The sequence below is a fragment of the Meles meles genome, chromosome 2 (assembly GCF_922984935.1).
Source record: "Meles meles chromosome 2, mMelMel3.1 paternal haplotype, whole genome shotgun sequence".
NCBI classification, from domain to species: Eukaryota; Metazoa; Chordata; class Mammalia; order Carnivora; family Mustelidae; genus Meles; species Meles meles.
The window spans coordinates 96320584-96335368 of NC_060067.1; the positions used below are offsets into that span (position 1 = coordinate 96320584).

Genomic DNA, 14785 nt, shown 5'->3' on the forward strand with positions numbered 1-14785 from the left:
TCTGAAATTATTCCTATATTTCTATTCTTTATTTTTTCTACATTTCTTTTTTAATTTTGGTGATTTAACACTTTCTTCTTTTACCCTTATTTCTGATTTTTATTTTTAAAATTAGACCTCTTTTGTTACTCATTATTATTTGTGCCTTTCTTCTTTTATCATTGAAAGGCCATGAAAATTTTCTTTCCCTGAATTTTGGAAATCAAAGAACAATTTTTATACTGAAGTAGACAGGATTGGAGGCTTTTAGGATTTGCTTTTTTAATCCATTTATTTTGTTTTGTTTTTACTTATAGCAATTGTCATTTTTACTCCCACATTAATCAAGATTACATGTTGGGAGAATATGACTAGAGAACTCTATTTCTTTCAACAATGGAAGAGTCTGTCATATTCTTCATAGAGTTAATTAGCACTGGTGGAAAAATATTCATCTGTCCACACTTCTGTGAGCTTGTCTTGCCAGGCAATCTATAATATAAGATTGTAAAACATCCATGATATAGGGTGCCTGGGTGGCTCAGTGGATTAAGCCGCTGCCTTCGGCTCAGGTCATGATCTCAGGGTCCTGGGATCGAGCCCCGCATCGGGTTCTCTGCTCCGCAGCGAGCCTGCTTCCTCCTCTCTCTCTGCCTGCCTCTCTACCTACTTGTGATCTCTCTCTCTGTCAAATAAATAAATAAAATCTTTAAAATAATAAAAAAAATCCATGATATAAATGTGCTGGTGAAATGTAGCATCCTACTCATAGTGTTCTGATATCATTTAATGATATGGTCCATGAACCATGTTTATTATTTTACTGTCAGTAATATATTACTAATATAAATAAATGAAATTAACTCTATTGAATGCCTTTCACATATACAAAAAATATATCTGGCAATATAGAATATATAAAAATAAGTAAGGTTTGATTGACCTGGAGGCACTTATAAACTAGGGGAGCAGCTGGAGACTAGGCAAAGGGAACAGAGAGAGGAAAGGTGTGGGAAAATGTAAGCATTGAGGATAGACCAGAGGACAACGTGATTTGGGGGAAATAGCAACGCTTGTAGTTTAATCAGAAATGAGGTGGCACCAAGAATACCTAGTTGGCTGGGAGAGAATGACCTATTGAAAGCTCATTAACAGCATTCATTGAGTTCCTACTGTGTGCCAGGCACTTAGCTATGCACTTTGTATGCCTTATGCAATGTAATCCTCACAATAATAGTGTGAAATAGATGTTAAGCATTATCCCATTTACAGATAAAGGATTAGAGAAGTGAAATGACTGACAAGGCTGTCCTTAATTGAAAGGCCTCCCTGACCCCAAAGGGTTAAATGCATTTACTGCCTTTGGGGTGTTAGCATGATTGCAGAATGTAAGGCAGAGCAGAGGAAGGTAAAACTTAAAGGTGGGAACAGGTTAGCAGACCACAGTGTTTTAAAAGCCCAAGAAAAAGACAATGAGAGAGTTCTAAAGTGGTGGCAAGTTGATTGAGGGAAAAACAGATTGTTTGATGTTTGATTGTCCCTAAGAAAACATCAAAAGTGTGAGCCCACACCCTCAGTATAAATTAAAATCCTTTACTGTGTCTCTCACAGCATGCCCTAGATTTCTTTTGTAGAACTTATCATGAGTTGTAATTACACATTTGTTTGACTGTCTATTTAAAATCTCTCTCCCTTTCTACCCATTGAGGTCCGAGGTTAAAGGGACTATGCTTGTTACACCCAACACTCTATGCAACTACAATACATATTTAGGAAATTTAAGAATGGATAGCGTAGATATAAATGCAGAATAGTGACTTCAAGAACTCAGAGAGTTGGAGGGGGGTTAGAGTGATAAGGAATATAGGGGAAGGGAGAAATGTTTTTAACGAACTCTTTCAGGATACGGAGTCCCAAGGATCGTGCATTAAATAAAATGAGAAACCTGGGTTGGGGGAACTAAAATAAAAGGATGTGTGGTATTTTCTATTTAAAGCTGTATTCCACCAGAGTTACCAATATGCCCAGCTAGTCCAATAGACTTTATTTTTAACTCCAACCTCTTTTTAACATTTAGTTTGTTCTTTTTGAGATCTTTAAAAATATATTTCATACAACTGAGTTAAACTAATCAGTCTATTTTTTTCTTTTTCTATTTAATTCATAATATTTAAATAAGATTGGACAAGATTACACTCAAATAACTAAATGTAACTTGGATATCCACTGATTATGTAGTTACCAACCTCCTAGTTATTCTCTTTTCTTTTATTTAATTAAACTAATTTGCAGGAGTTCTCTTAATTCTGGGGGAGTAAATAGTTTCACAAATTTTTAAAGCAAATGCATAGCCACTGTAACTAATATCCAAAAAATTGTCTTAATTTCTGATTCTTTATTCACCTTAACATATGGTTAGCAGTAAGCAAAAACAGTTTGAAATGAGTTTCTCATTTTTGTCAGAACAAAGTAAGTCCCCTTTAAATATCTATTTAAAAACAGGAAAAGCCTTCTGAGTCAATAAGTAAACCAAAAAGCCAAGGATCTGAGAGCTCTGAATTATGCTACATAAGAATAATTGCAGTTGAAGGATTGGCAGAAAATTTGCTGGACTAAGTCTGATTCAAGGATTACTATCTGAGGGTTCTTATCCTGTTGACAAATAAGAAATTAATGTAAAATTAGATGCATTATAAAAAAATAATTCCAAATACAGAAAATAGGGACATTGTGCCACAGTTGGAAATTTTTTCTTTATGGAATTGTTTATCTATTTCCTATCTGTGCTTGACTTGTTCATGTCTCAACATTTGCAATCAACACCCTTTAAACTATACATTTCCCTTTAGTTTGTGTAGTAAAAACCCAAGCCTTAAATTCAATGATTATGCCTTTAAAAATGATAGGGGAGATAGCACGTTAAATAAATACTAAATTGCAACTCAAACAAATGTTACCTTCCTATTCCTTACCAACAAGTGCAAGACTTGCTACATCCAACAACTCTGAAAAATTTCCCCTGAGGAAAAAAAGTGTAATAATCTGAAATCAAGAAATGTCTCACGTGGAAATGAAAAATGATTTCAGTGCTATGTGGTTAGAGAATTGCCTTTTAGCAACTTACAATGTGCTTTGGACTTAACTGCTTCATAATTTGGTGAACTTCAATAAAAATAACAATAGCGATTATAATACCCAAAATATGAATAGCAAATAACAGTACCCATCAAAAACCCAAAAAGCAAGAAAGCCCATATTATTTTGTTTCACTCATGCATACACATTTGAAAAAGAGGCATCCCAAAGCTTCATATTTATTTTTCTAAAATCATGTTAATTTCTTATTTATTTCAGGCATTACTAGAGACTCAAAATTTACTGCGCACTCAGGTTGCAAATTTTACCTTCAACCTTGGATTTTCAGGGAAGTTTTACCACACAGGTAAGAAGGAGCTTTGTGTTCTCAGGCAGCTACATATAAATAGGAGAGAGGATTTTAAATGTTTCATAAGTAGGAGAAATAGAATATCCAGACTGATTATGGGGAAAACTTGGGTGCATTATATGAGTAGCCAAATCCAAAATCAATGAGCTTGTTTACTTTGGCAAATACCATTAGAATCAAGGGCAAAAGAGGGAAAGAATTGACTTTTTCAACTCAGTAAAAGAAACCATGATCACCGTTCTGTGACTAGGCATCTTGTCTCTCAGCATAGTCCAAGCAGAAAGCATAGTGATTGTGATGATGATGATGATGATGGCAATGACATTCCAATAATAATAATAGTGAGCAGTGTTTTTAAAACATCAGATAATCAAAGTGACTGCCATTTTGGTACACATTATTTTCCTTTGGAAAACATCTGGTGATCAGAGAGCAATTTTATAGCCTCAAAGAAAATTAATAATAGAGGGTCATCTTGCTTAATTTCCCTTGCAGGATTTTTCCCTAAAAATATTAGAACAATTTGGCCCAACATGCATTAAAACAATCATAATAAGGTTTATATTTCTTTCCATCTCTACCCAGCCACAGTTGCATTTCTTTTTTTTTCTTTTCTCTTTTTTTTTCTTTTCAGTGTTCCAGAATTCATTGTTTATGTACCACACCCAGTGCTCCATGCAATATATGCCCTCCATAATACCCACCACTAGGCTCACCCAACCTCCCACTCCCTTCCCCTCCAAAACCCTCAGTTTTTTTCTCAGAGTTCACAGTCTCTCATGGTTTGTCTCCCTACAGTTTCATTTCTGTTCAGTATCAGCTTCTCAACAAATTCTTAAAATTTGATTGGCGTTCATGCACTACTCTCTATTCTTATATTTCTCACCTCTTTACCCATCTTCACCTCCAGAATATGATTTTTATATTCTGAGTACCAACATTCTAATGTCTGGCACCCATATGGAGAAAACTATGTGCATAGAAGTCACTATCTTATAATAATGACAAAAATGACACAAAATGGTGTGTTAGAGCCGTATTAGGGCAATACTTACTATCGGCTCCTATTTCTGCAGTTGTGGTACAAGCCAAATACTTTATGACTTTGCATTGTTGTTACTTCACTAAGATAGTATGTATGTTAGTATGATAGTATGATATGTATGTATGTTAGTATGATAGTAAGATAGTTATTTCACTAAGATAGTGAAAACATTCCCTGGTTATTCTCTGTGCATGCATGCATGTTATTGACATTTAAAATATCCCATGCAAAGGTAGTCTTTAATTATCATAAATGCAGCTCATTTACCCAAAGAAGCTTTTTAATGTTTAACCAAGGAGGCTCAGCATGTTTTATTAGAATATTGAAGCAGTGATGTCTTACTGGCTTTTCTTTAATGCCTTTTCCCTCCTTCTTTGAAACATGTAAATCTGTTTAAAGTAATAGAAGGAAAATTAGTATTTAGACCATTTAATAAATCAAATGATTGCATATTTTAAAAGGACATTTTGCAGAAAGAGATTTGGGTCATCATATCTGCACAAGCAAAGTAATTCCAACTTACAATTTTGAAAATAGACATGGTTTTGTAAATCTTCAAAAGCCCCCTCAAGAAATGAATTCAGGCCTAAGAAGCCCTGATTCTGAAGTTATAAAGCAGATAACTCTAAAAGCTATATCTACTCATGCAGAGGAAAAATTATGGGATTATTTGGAGTTCACATACAAACAATACTATTTGGTCTTAAATAGCTATATCGTGCAAGTAAAGCCATTCTTTTGTTTGAAATATATCTGGATAACTGCCTCAGCTCTTTTATTTGCTTTTCATATTCAGAACCATTAAAGCTGCCAGACATTCACAGAGTTAATGTTGATAGCAGGTTATAACACTTCTCATTTCTTCTTTATGATCCTGAACATGTATACAGTACAAATCCAGCAGGAAACGAACAACACACTAGTTAATATCACAGGGATGGTTGTTGGAGGAAGATACAAAAAATTTATTTTAATTATATCTTTGAAGAAGACCTTATTGACTCTTTCGACTATGTCGATACGAGCCAAACAAACAAACAAAAAAAAAACAAAAGAAAAATTCTTTTCTGTTACACTATGTTGATAGCACACTTTAGAGATTAAGCAATATATATAAATTTGTAAATGCCAGAAGTTTACTTTCTTTCACATAAGGATGACACTTTTACTGACTTGCTACTTTGTGTAGAATCCTTGAAAGGCATCCAAACTATAGTTCAAAGGTGTAATCATATTGTATTGAGTACTTACTAATTTACTCAGAGATACCAAGGTTTCTTCTAGAGTGGAATTAACACTGGTGATGCCCACTACAGGGAGGGCATACCTCTATCTTATCTAGTCACATTCTTATAAGCAGGCTTAACTATATGGAGCAAAGTTTGCAAATCAGGGAAGTGCTCTCCTTACACTTACTCTCCCGCTGTGATGTGTAACTATTAGAAGATGGCCTTGTCACAATGACTGTCTCAGCTCTCTCCCAGGATGTTCTGATTTCCCAGTGCATGAGGATGCTGATAGATGAGCCTCATTGTTTTGAAGACATTTAATCACATATACCCAGTGTAATAATGATAGATTCTTCATTTCTTAGACTGCTCCACTCACTTGTATTTCCCATGTATTCTTTCCTGCTCAGTTTCTCTGGCTTCACATGCTAAAAACAATCTCACCCAAAAGGACATATCCCTAAGCTTTCCCTAGCAGTCAGCCCCTCACGGGTGACAAATTGAAAGAGGGAAAACATATTGTTGATTAAAAGTTAAAAATGAAAGCGTGGAGTTTGAAATAAGATGTTTTGGTATGAAAATATGTAAAGCTTGATTGGAATTGCACAATGAAACTCAGAGAATGAATACATTACAGCATGAAGATGTCTTCTGTTACAAATATTAGTTTTTGTAGGACATAATTTCTAGTGACAATCATTGCCACTCTTTGTAATTAATAATAAATCGAATATGACTCAATTACTTCATGGATATTTGCAAATTGTATTAATAATGTTTTTTATGACAGTTCATTTGCCAAAAATATATGCCCTTTATATAAAACTGTAAACTTTCAAACATGAAATTTTTTAAAAAGGTATTATATTCATTCACCTCTCTTTGATTTTTGTTTTCAATTTTCTGTATTGATTACTAGTTCAGAGTAGGTATTAGAAACAGACTGCTTTGCTCAAATCCAGATTGACGTTTACTAGGCTTGTGAACATAAACAGGTTACTTAAACTTTTTGTGCCTCAGTTTCTGCATCTCTAGATGGAAATCTAGAGAATAACGGATAGCATGTTCTAAGTGCTATGTGTTTATTATTACTATTTTAAAAAGTACTTTTGTATAAGATCAAATTTTATGAAAAAAGTAAACTGAATAATGCACATCACTCTAATTTCTAATTTTGAAATTATAGGTTACATCCATACACATGTTTATATTTTTATTTATTTGCCTTTAAAGAGAGTTTAAAGAGCGTTTGCAATGCAGTGTGGGGAACACAATCAACTGAAATAACACTGCTCTTACATACAGAAATAACATTCTTACAAACACCTATTATGTATGTGCTCTCTAAGTTATTCAGGGAAATATATGTCTAACAAACATAGGTATACAATGAAAAGATAAACCCTACTTATTTATCGATACAAGTAACATTCCTAGAAATATATTTGCCACGTGTCTTCTTGAAGGTTTTACATGCATTGCAATGTACTGAACACATTTTCTGAAGTTAACTTTTTAAAATTTTTCATTGAGGTGTCATTGACATGTATGATATTAGTTTCAGGTGTACAATATAGTGATTTGAAAACCATATTCAGGGGCACCTGGGTGGCTCAGTTGGTTAAGTGTTCCTCTTTTGATTTCCACTCAGGTCATGATCTCAGGGTTGTGGGATCGAACCTTGTGTTAGGCTCCATATTCAGCATGGAGTCTGCTTGTCCCTCTCCCTCTGCTCCTGTCCCCTGCTTGTGCTCACTCTCTTTCAAGTAAATAAAATATTTTTAAAAATCAGAAAAAAAGAGTCATATGCATTACAATATGCTCACCATGATAAATGTAGTTTCCATCTGTCTCCAAAGATATTACAGTGTTATTAACTATATTCCCTATGCCATACTTTTCATCCCAGTGATTTATTTATTTTATAACTGGGAGATTATACCTCTAATCCCTTTCACCCTGTTTCACCTATATCCCACTCCCCTCCCCTTTTGCAATCACTAGTTTATCCTACCTGTATATGAGTTTGTTTCTGCTTTGTGTTATTATTGTTGATATTGTTGTTTGTTTTTGTTTTTTTAGATTTCATAGTGAAATCATAGGATATTTGTCTTTCTCTGACTTATTTCATTTAACATGATACCTATCTATATTGTCCACAAAGGTAAGATTTCATTCTTTTTTATACCTGAGTAATATTCCATTGTGTATATATACAAATCTTCTTTATCCACTCATATATGGATGAGGGTTGCTTCCTTATCTTGGCTCTTGTAAATAAGGCTGCAGTAAACATAGGAGCTCTTGTATCTTTTCCCAATTAGTGGTTTTTTGGTTTGTTTTTTTTCCCGCCCTTGGGTAAATACCCAGAAGTGGAATTATTGGATTGGAAGGTAGTTCTATTTCTAGTTTTTTGAGGAAACTTCAAACTGTGTTCCCTAGTGGCTGCACCAGTTTACATTCCTGCCAAAAGTACAAACGTTCTCTTTACTCTACATCCTCACCAATACTTCCTATTATTTTTTTTATATTTTTGATACTGGCCATTCTGACTAGTGTTAGGTGATATGTCATTGTGGTTTTGATTTGCATTTTTTTCCTGATGATTAGTGATGTGAGTATCTTCTCACATGTCTTTCAGCCACCTGTGTGTCTTTTTTGCGAAAATGTCTATTCAGTACCTCTGGCCCATTTTAATTGGATTATTTGTGGATTTTTTTTTTTTTTTTTGGTGTTGACTTGTGTGAATTCTTTATCAGATGTATCATTTGCGAATAATCTTCTCCCATTCAATAGGTTGCCTTTTGTTTTGTTGTTGGTTTCTTTGTGCAAAAACTTTTTAGTGTGATGTAGTCCCAATAATTTATTTTTACTTTTGTCTTTCTTGACTGGGGAAACATATCCAGAAAATTATTGTTGAAGTTGATGTCAAAGAGATTACTGCTTATGTTTTCCTTTAGGAGTTTTAGGAGTTTTATCATTTCAGGTCTTCTATTTAGATCTTTAATCCTTTTTGAGTATTTTTGTGTATAGTGTCCAGTTTCATTCTTCTGCATATAGCTATCCAATTTTTCCAACACCATTTATTGAAGAGAATATTTCCCCCCTAGCATATTCTTCCTTCCTTTGACATAGACTAATTGACTGCGTAAGTGTGGGTTTCTGTCTGGGCTCTCTATTCTGTTCTATTGATCTATGTGGCTATTTTTGTGCTAGTTCTATACTGTTTTGATTACTATAGCTTTGTAGTATAGTTTGAAATCTGGGATTGTGGCACTCTAAGCTTAATTCTTCTTCTTCAAGATGGTTTTGGCTATTTGTGGTCTTCTGCGGTTTCATACAAATTTTAGGGTTATTTGTTCTTGTTCTGTGAAAAATCCTATTGGTATTTTGATACAATTGCACTGAATTTGTAGATTGCTTTGGATAGTTTGGATATTTTAACATTAGTTCTTTCAATCCATCAGCATGGCATATCTTTCCATTTGTTTGGAATTTCTTAATCATCTATTTCTTTCATCAATGTCTTATACTCTTTAGAGTACTAGTATTACACTTCCTTAGTTAGGTTTATTCCTAGGTATTTTACTATTTCTGGTGTAATTTTAAATGGATTCTTTTCTTAATTTCTCTTTCTGCTATTTTGTTATTAGTGCACAGAAATACGGCAGATTTCTGTATATTGATTTTGAGCTCTACAGCTTCATTGAATTTATCAGTTCTAGAACTAATAGGTAACCATAGGTAACTTTTAATCAATTTTCATCACCCACAGTTCTTTTTATCTATTGTAATATTTAAAATTAGTTTAGTACATACCTACCTACCTGTATGGAACCATGCCAGATTCAATATACAAAGAAAATACAAACATCTTCTTGCCATTTAGGAATTACAATATTTCATACATAATGAGCAAATAAAAAGCAGACACTTATACAAAAGCAATAATGCAGACATTGGAATTTTAGAAATCGTATTTTTTAAAATAAAGATCATTGTGCAGGCTTGTCTTAGGTATTTTTTACTTGTTTGTTGTTTTTTAAGATTTTTATTTCTTTATTTGACAGAGAGAAAGTACAAGTAGGCAGAGTGACAGGCAGGGGAGAGGGAGAAACAGGCTCTCTGCTGAGGAGGGAGCCCAACTTGGGGCTCCATCTCAGGACCCTGGGATCATGGCCTGAGCCAAAAGCAGACACTTAACTGGCTGAGCCACCCAGGTGCCCCATAAATTTCATTTTAATGTTGTTTTGTAGGAATTAACCTATAGCCCAGACCTTGCTAAAATTATTCTTATATTGGCAGACTTAAAGAACTTTTAGAAGTATGCTATTATTTCATAACAAGATCCTCCACAAGTGATAACAAAAAAGTTAATTCTTCAATATTTTACTTCTGAATTTAGAAATTTACTATTTATTGATAACTTAGAGAGGTAAAAGGGAATAACTATTAAGTGAGAACAAAAAATACTATATTTTAATTAAGAATCATGTAGATTTGAATCTAGATCAGATTAGAAGTAAAAGGCTAAATATGAACACATATTCTTTTAATGGATTGTAACTTGTGTTAACTATGGTGATGTAGAACTACAAATTATATCCTTGCATATCAAATTAAGTATAGAAAAATATGTGTTAATAGTAGGGAAAAATATGTGTTTATAGTAATTCAAAAATTTAATATTTTCATTTAGTTGGATTTTAAAACATCAGAAATTCTGCTGGTCCCTCAGCATGACTTGGTATTATATTTTTCATTAAGCTATTTCTAGTGTCACAAACTAGCCTCACATGGTTTTGAACTATAAGACCTATATAAAATAAGAGAAAGGCTGACAGAAAATTAATCTATGAAGTGAAAAAATAAATAAGGTTTTAAATATCACTTTCAACCTTGTGAAGAGTATTTATAAATTAACACAATCTCTAATATAAAAATTACTAATATTTTATAATCAGTCATATCTGTTTATATCAATAGTCTGCAAATTTCCTTTGAATTGAGTAATTGACCTTCTTCCTGGTCAAGTATGCATTTTGTGCTTCCTGCTACTTTTAATAACAATCAGTGAAATTTAAAGTGAATGGAAGCATTTCTCAAATATTCTGTATTCAAAGCACAACAGAAGGGTGGGAGAACTAACAATTCATTCATTGCATGTGACATAAAGTCTGTGCTTTATGCATGTACATAAAGTCTGTACTAATCGGTACTTCAGTGGGTTAAATTATGGCCATAAGAAACACTTGGTCTAAAACTACACACTTAAAATCCGTCTGAGGAAATGACAAACTTTTCTCCATTTGGATTTCAATGTTTGATATTCTCCTTATTAACAAAGTCAATGAACTGCAAGCCTGTTATACTAACAATTTTAGCTAAAGTTAATAAAAATTCAGGATTCTTTCTGCTCAACTGATTCATAAGACTTCATCACATTCAAAACTTCTATTTCTTTACCCTTTGTATAGTAGCAACTGCTACAAGTAGTACAGTGCCAAATTAAACCTGATGGCCCTTATACCCTTTAAGAACTATACATTATGAAATGTATCCCAGAAATAATGTATATACATAAATACACACAAAAGTTGTCATGCACTTCAGCAGACATATGAAAGCTCTGAAGTTCACTGACATTATGTTAATATTGACTGAATCAAATTACTCACTTATTCACTTCTTGGAGAAGTGGCATAATACAGTGCAAGTTAAAGTAATTCAATCTCTGACTTTAAGAAATTAATAATTTGGGTAAGCAATGTTTTTAAGAATTTGTAAAAATATACAAATTTAGAACACTATCAGTATAAACACATAGATATTATTTTTAGGAAGAAAGAGATCCTGATATTTATGAAGTACTTACTATCTGCAAGTCATGGTATAAAGTGCTTTAATAAATCAATCTCATTGACTTTTCACAAAGACCCAGTGAGATAGATATTTACATCCCCATTTTAAGCCAGGAAACTAAGATCCAAAGTTGACTTGTCCAAGATCACAAAGTCAAGTAAATGACAGATTTAGGGACTCTACTTCTGTATTTATTGATACCAAATACACACTTTAACCATTTCGCAGCACTATTTACTGCATGATCAGTGAAATCTTTATTATGGGACACATAAATAAAGCATTTGGAGAAGATTCTTTTAAAAAGTACTTTTAATATTTATTTGCTTAGTGTTAAGTTGAGCAGCCATCTGTAAAACATACTATACCATGGAAAAATAAACCAAAGAAATACATGTCACACTCTAAGACACACTCTTATTTTACTTCACTTAGTTAGAGTATCTAGAGACCAAATAGGAATCAATTTTACATTATGGATCCAGAATATTTTAAAATCAGACTGTATATTGTAAAATTGTGCAAAAACTGTATAATTCATACAGTGAAAATATTTGTTGGTATCTGCAACAAAGAGAATTCCCTAGGAAGTAAGTTTTTCTTTTTTCTTTTCATTTATGACATGACAAATGATTTTCACTATGCCTTGAACACTATTAACAAATTTTCTTAAGAGACCGTGAAAACGGGGCGCCTGGGTGGCTCAGTGGGTTAAAGAGACCGTGAAAACTTTACATTAGTTTTAAGTTCTCAAGTCAAGTTTCTATTATGTTAATGACTTCATTGTTTGACTTTTAAGAAATACTGGTATCAAAATAGTAAATGTTTATGTTCATATTTATGTTAAAAAATGTAAGGATACAAAAGTAATTACAGTGTGACCTCAACTTTTTTTTTGAATATGCAGTAATTTGGTTTTTATTTTATTCAAAATCAATTAGCCAACATAAAGTACATCATTAGTTTCAGATATAGAGTTCAGTAATTCATCAGTTGCATGTTAACACTGAGAATTTCAGACCCAGAAAAACTCTTGACTTTGGCTCTTCCCCATGGATTTCATCATCTAACTCCTCCATCTGGGACACACATCTGCCCCCAGAACACTCTAGACTAAGAAATGAGGCTCTGAATATCTTGAATATAATTTACAAAGTCATTGATGCAGTGGAAAAAAACACTTACTTTGGCACAGAACTGAACTGAATTTGAATTTCTAGCTTTCTTTCTCAAGTTTTTCAATAATTTATCAGTTTTGTATAACACCCAGTGCTCATCATATCACATGCTCTCTTTAATGCCCATCACCCAGTTAACCCAACCCCCTAGCCACCTCCCCTCCAGCAACCCTCAGTCTGTTTCCTATATTTAAGAGTCTCTCGTGATTTTTTTTTCCCTCTCTGATGACTTCCCATTTTGTTTTCTTCCCCTATGGTCCTCTGCCGTTTCTTATGTTCCACATATGAGTGAAACCATATGATAATTTTGCTCTCTAGTTCCATCCACATCAATGTAAATGGTACGTGTTCGTCCATTTTTGATGGCTGGGTAATATTCCATTATAGATATGCCACATTGTCTTTATCCATTCATCTGTTGATGGACCTCTCAACTCTTTCCATAGTTTGGCTATAGTGGACATTGCTGCTATAAACATTGAGGAGCAGGTGCCCCTTTGGATCACTACATTTGTATCTATGGGGTAAATAGCTAGTAGTGCAAAAATCTGACAAACATAATCTGACAAACATAATTGTAGGATATCTTCATTTTTAACTTCTTTTTCTTTCTTTTTTTCATTTTATTTTATTTTATTTCTTTTCAGTGTTCCAAAATTTATTGTTTATGCCCACACCCAGTGCTCCATGCAATACGTGCCCTCCATAAGACCCACCACCAGGCTCACCCAACCCCCCATCCTTCTCCCCTCCAAAACCCTCAGTTTATTTCTCAGAGTCCACAGTCTCTCATGGTTTGTCTCCCCCTCTGGTTTCCCTCATGTCACTTCTCTCCATCTCCTAATATCCTCCATGTTAAAAAAGTAAGTAGAAAAAGATTTAAAAGAAAAATACCAAAATGTTTCCACTTGTTAGCTCTTGATAATGATCTTTGTGTTTGTTTTGTTTTGTTTTTGAGATTCATATATCACTAGTCTGTGTTTTTTTTCATTCAATAAGCATATAGTTATTTTTCTTTTTTTTTGAAATAAATCAATTTTTATTTATTTATTTTTTTTCAGCATAACAGTATTCATTGTTTTTGCACAACACCCAGTGCTCCATGCAAAATGTGCCCTCCCTATTACCCACCACCTGTTCCCCCAAACTCCCACCCCTGACCCTTCAAAACCCTCAGGTTGTTTTTCAGAGTCCATAGTCTCTTATGGTTTGCCTCCCCTTACAATTTTTTTTTTTTTATAAACATATAATGTATTTCTATCCCCAGGGGTACAGGTCTGTGAATCGCCAGGTTTATACACTTCACAGCACTCACGATAGCACATACTCTCCCCAATGTCCATAACCCCCTCCCCCTCTCCCAACCCCACCTCCCCCCAGCAACCCCCAGTTTCTTTTGTGAGATTAAGAGTCATTTATGGTTTGTCTCCCTCCCAATCCCATCTTGTTTCATTTATTCTTCTCCTATCCCCCTAACCCCCCATGTTGCTTCTCCATGTCCTCATATCAGGGAGATCATATGATAGTTGTCTTTCTCCGATTGACTTATTTCACTAAGCATGATATGCTCTAGTTCCATCCATGTCATCGCAAATGGCAAGATTTCATTTCTTTTGATGGCTGCATAGTATTCCATTGTGTATATATACCACCTCTTCTTTATCCATTCATCTGTTGATGAATTTTCCAAACTTTCCATAGTTTGGCTATTGTAGACATTGCCGCTATAAACATTCGGGTACACGTGCCCCTTCGGATCACTATGTTTGTATCTTTAGGGTAAATACCCAGTAGTGCAATTGCTGGGTCATAGGGTAGTTCTATTTTCAACATTTTGAGGAACCTCCATGCTGTTTTCCAGAGTGGTTGTACCAGCTTGCATTCCCACCAACAGTGTAGGAGGGTTCCCCTTATTTTTCTAATCAGAAAAAAAGTTAACAAACTTCAGGAGTCAAATTTAAACTCAATTTTAGACTCTCATGTAAGAATATTTTTAAGAATAAAAACAATCATCTCTGATCATGGTTCCCCTGTGCAGGCAATCAGG

At 33.9% G+C, this 14785-nt stretch overlaps 1 protein-coding gene across 1 annotated transcript in view; it reads left to right on the top strand.

Moving 5' to 3' along the window:
- The window catches only part of LOC123937021 (bifunctional heparan sulfate N-deacetylase/N-sulfotransferase 4), a 293098-nt gene that overhangs the window by 148068 nt on the left and 130245 nt on the right, over positions 1-14785 (top strand). Inside the window, exon 3 of the mRNA XM_045997495.1 lies at positions 3334-3421. Coding sequence (XP_045853451.1) covers positions 3334-3421 — 88 coding nt within the window. The remainder of the gene's footprint in view (positions 1-3333; positions 3422-14785) is intronic.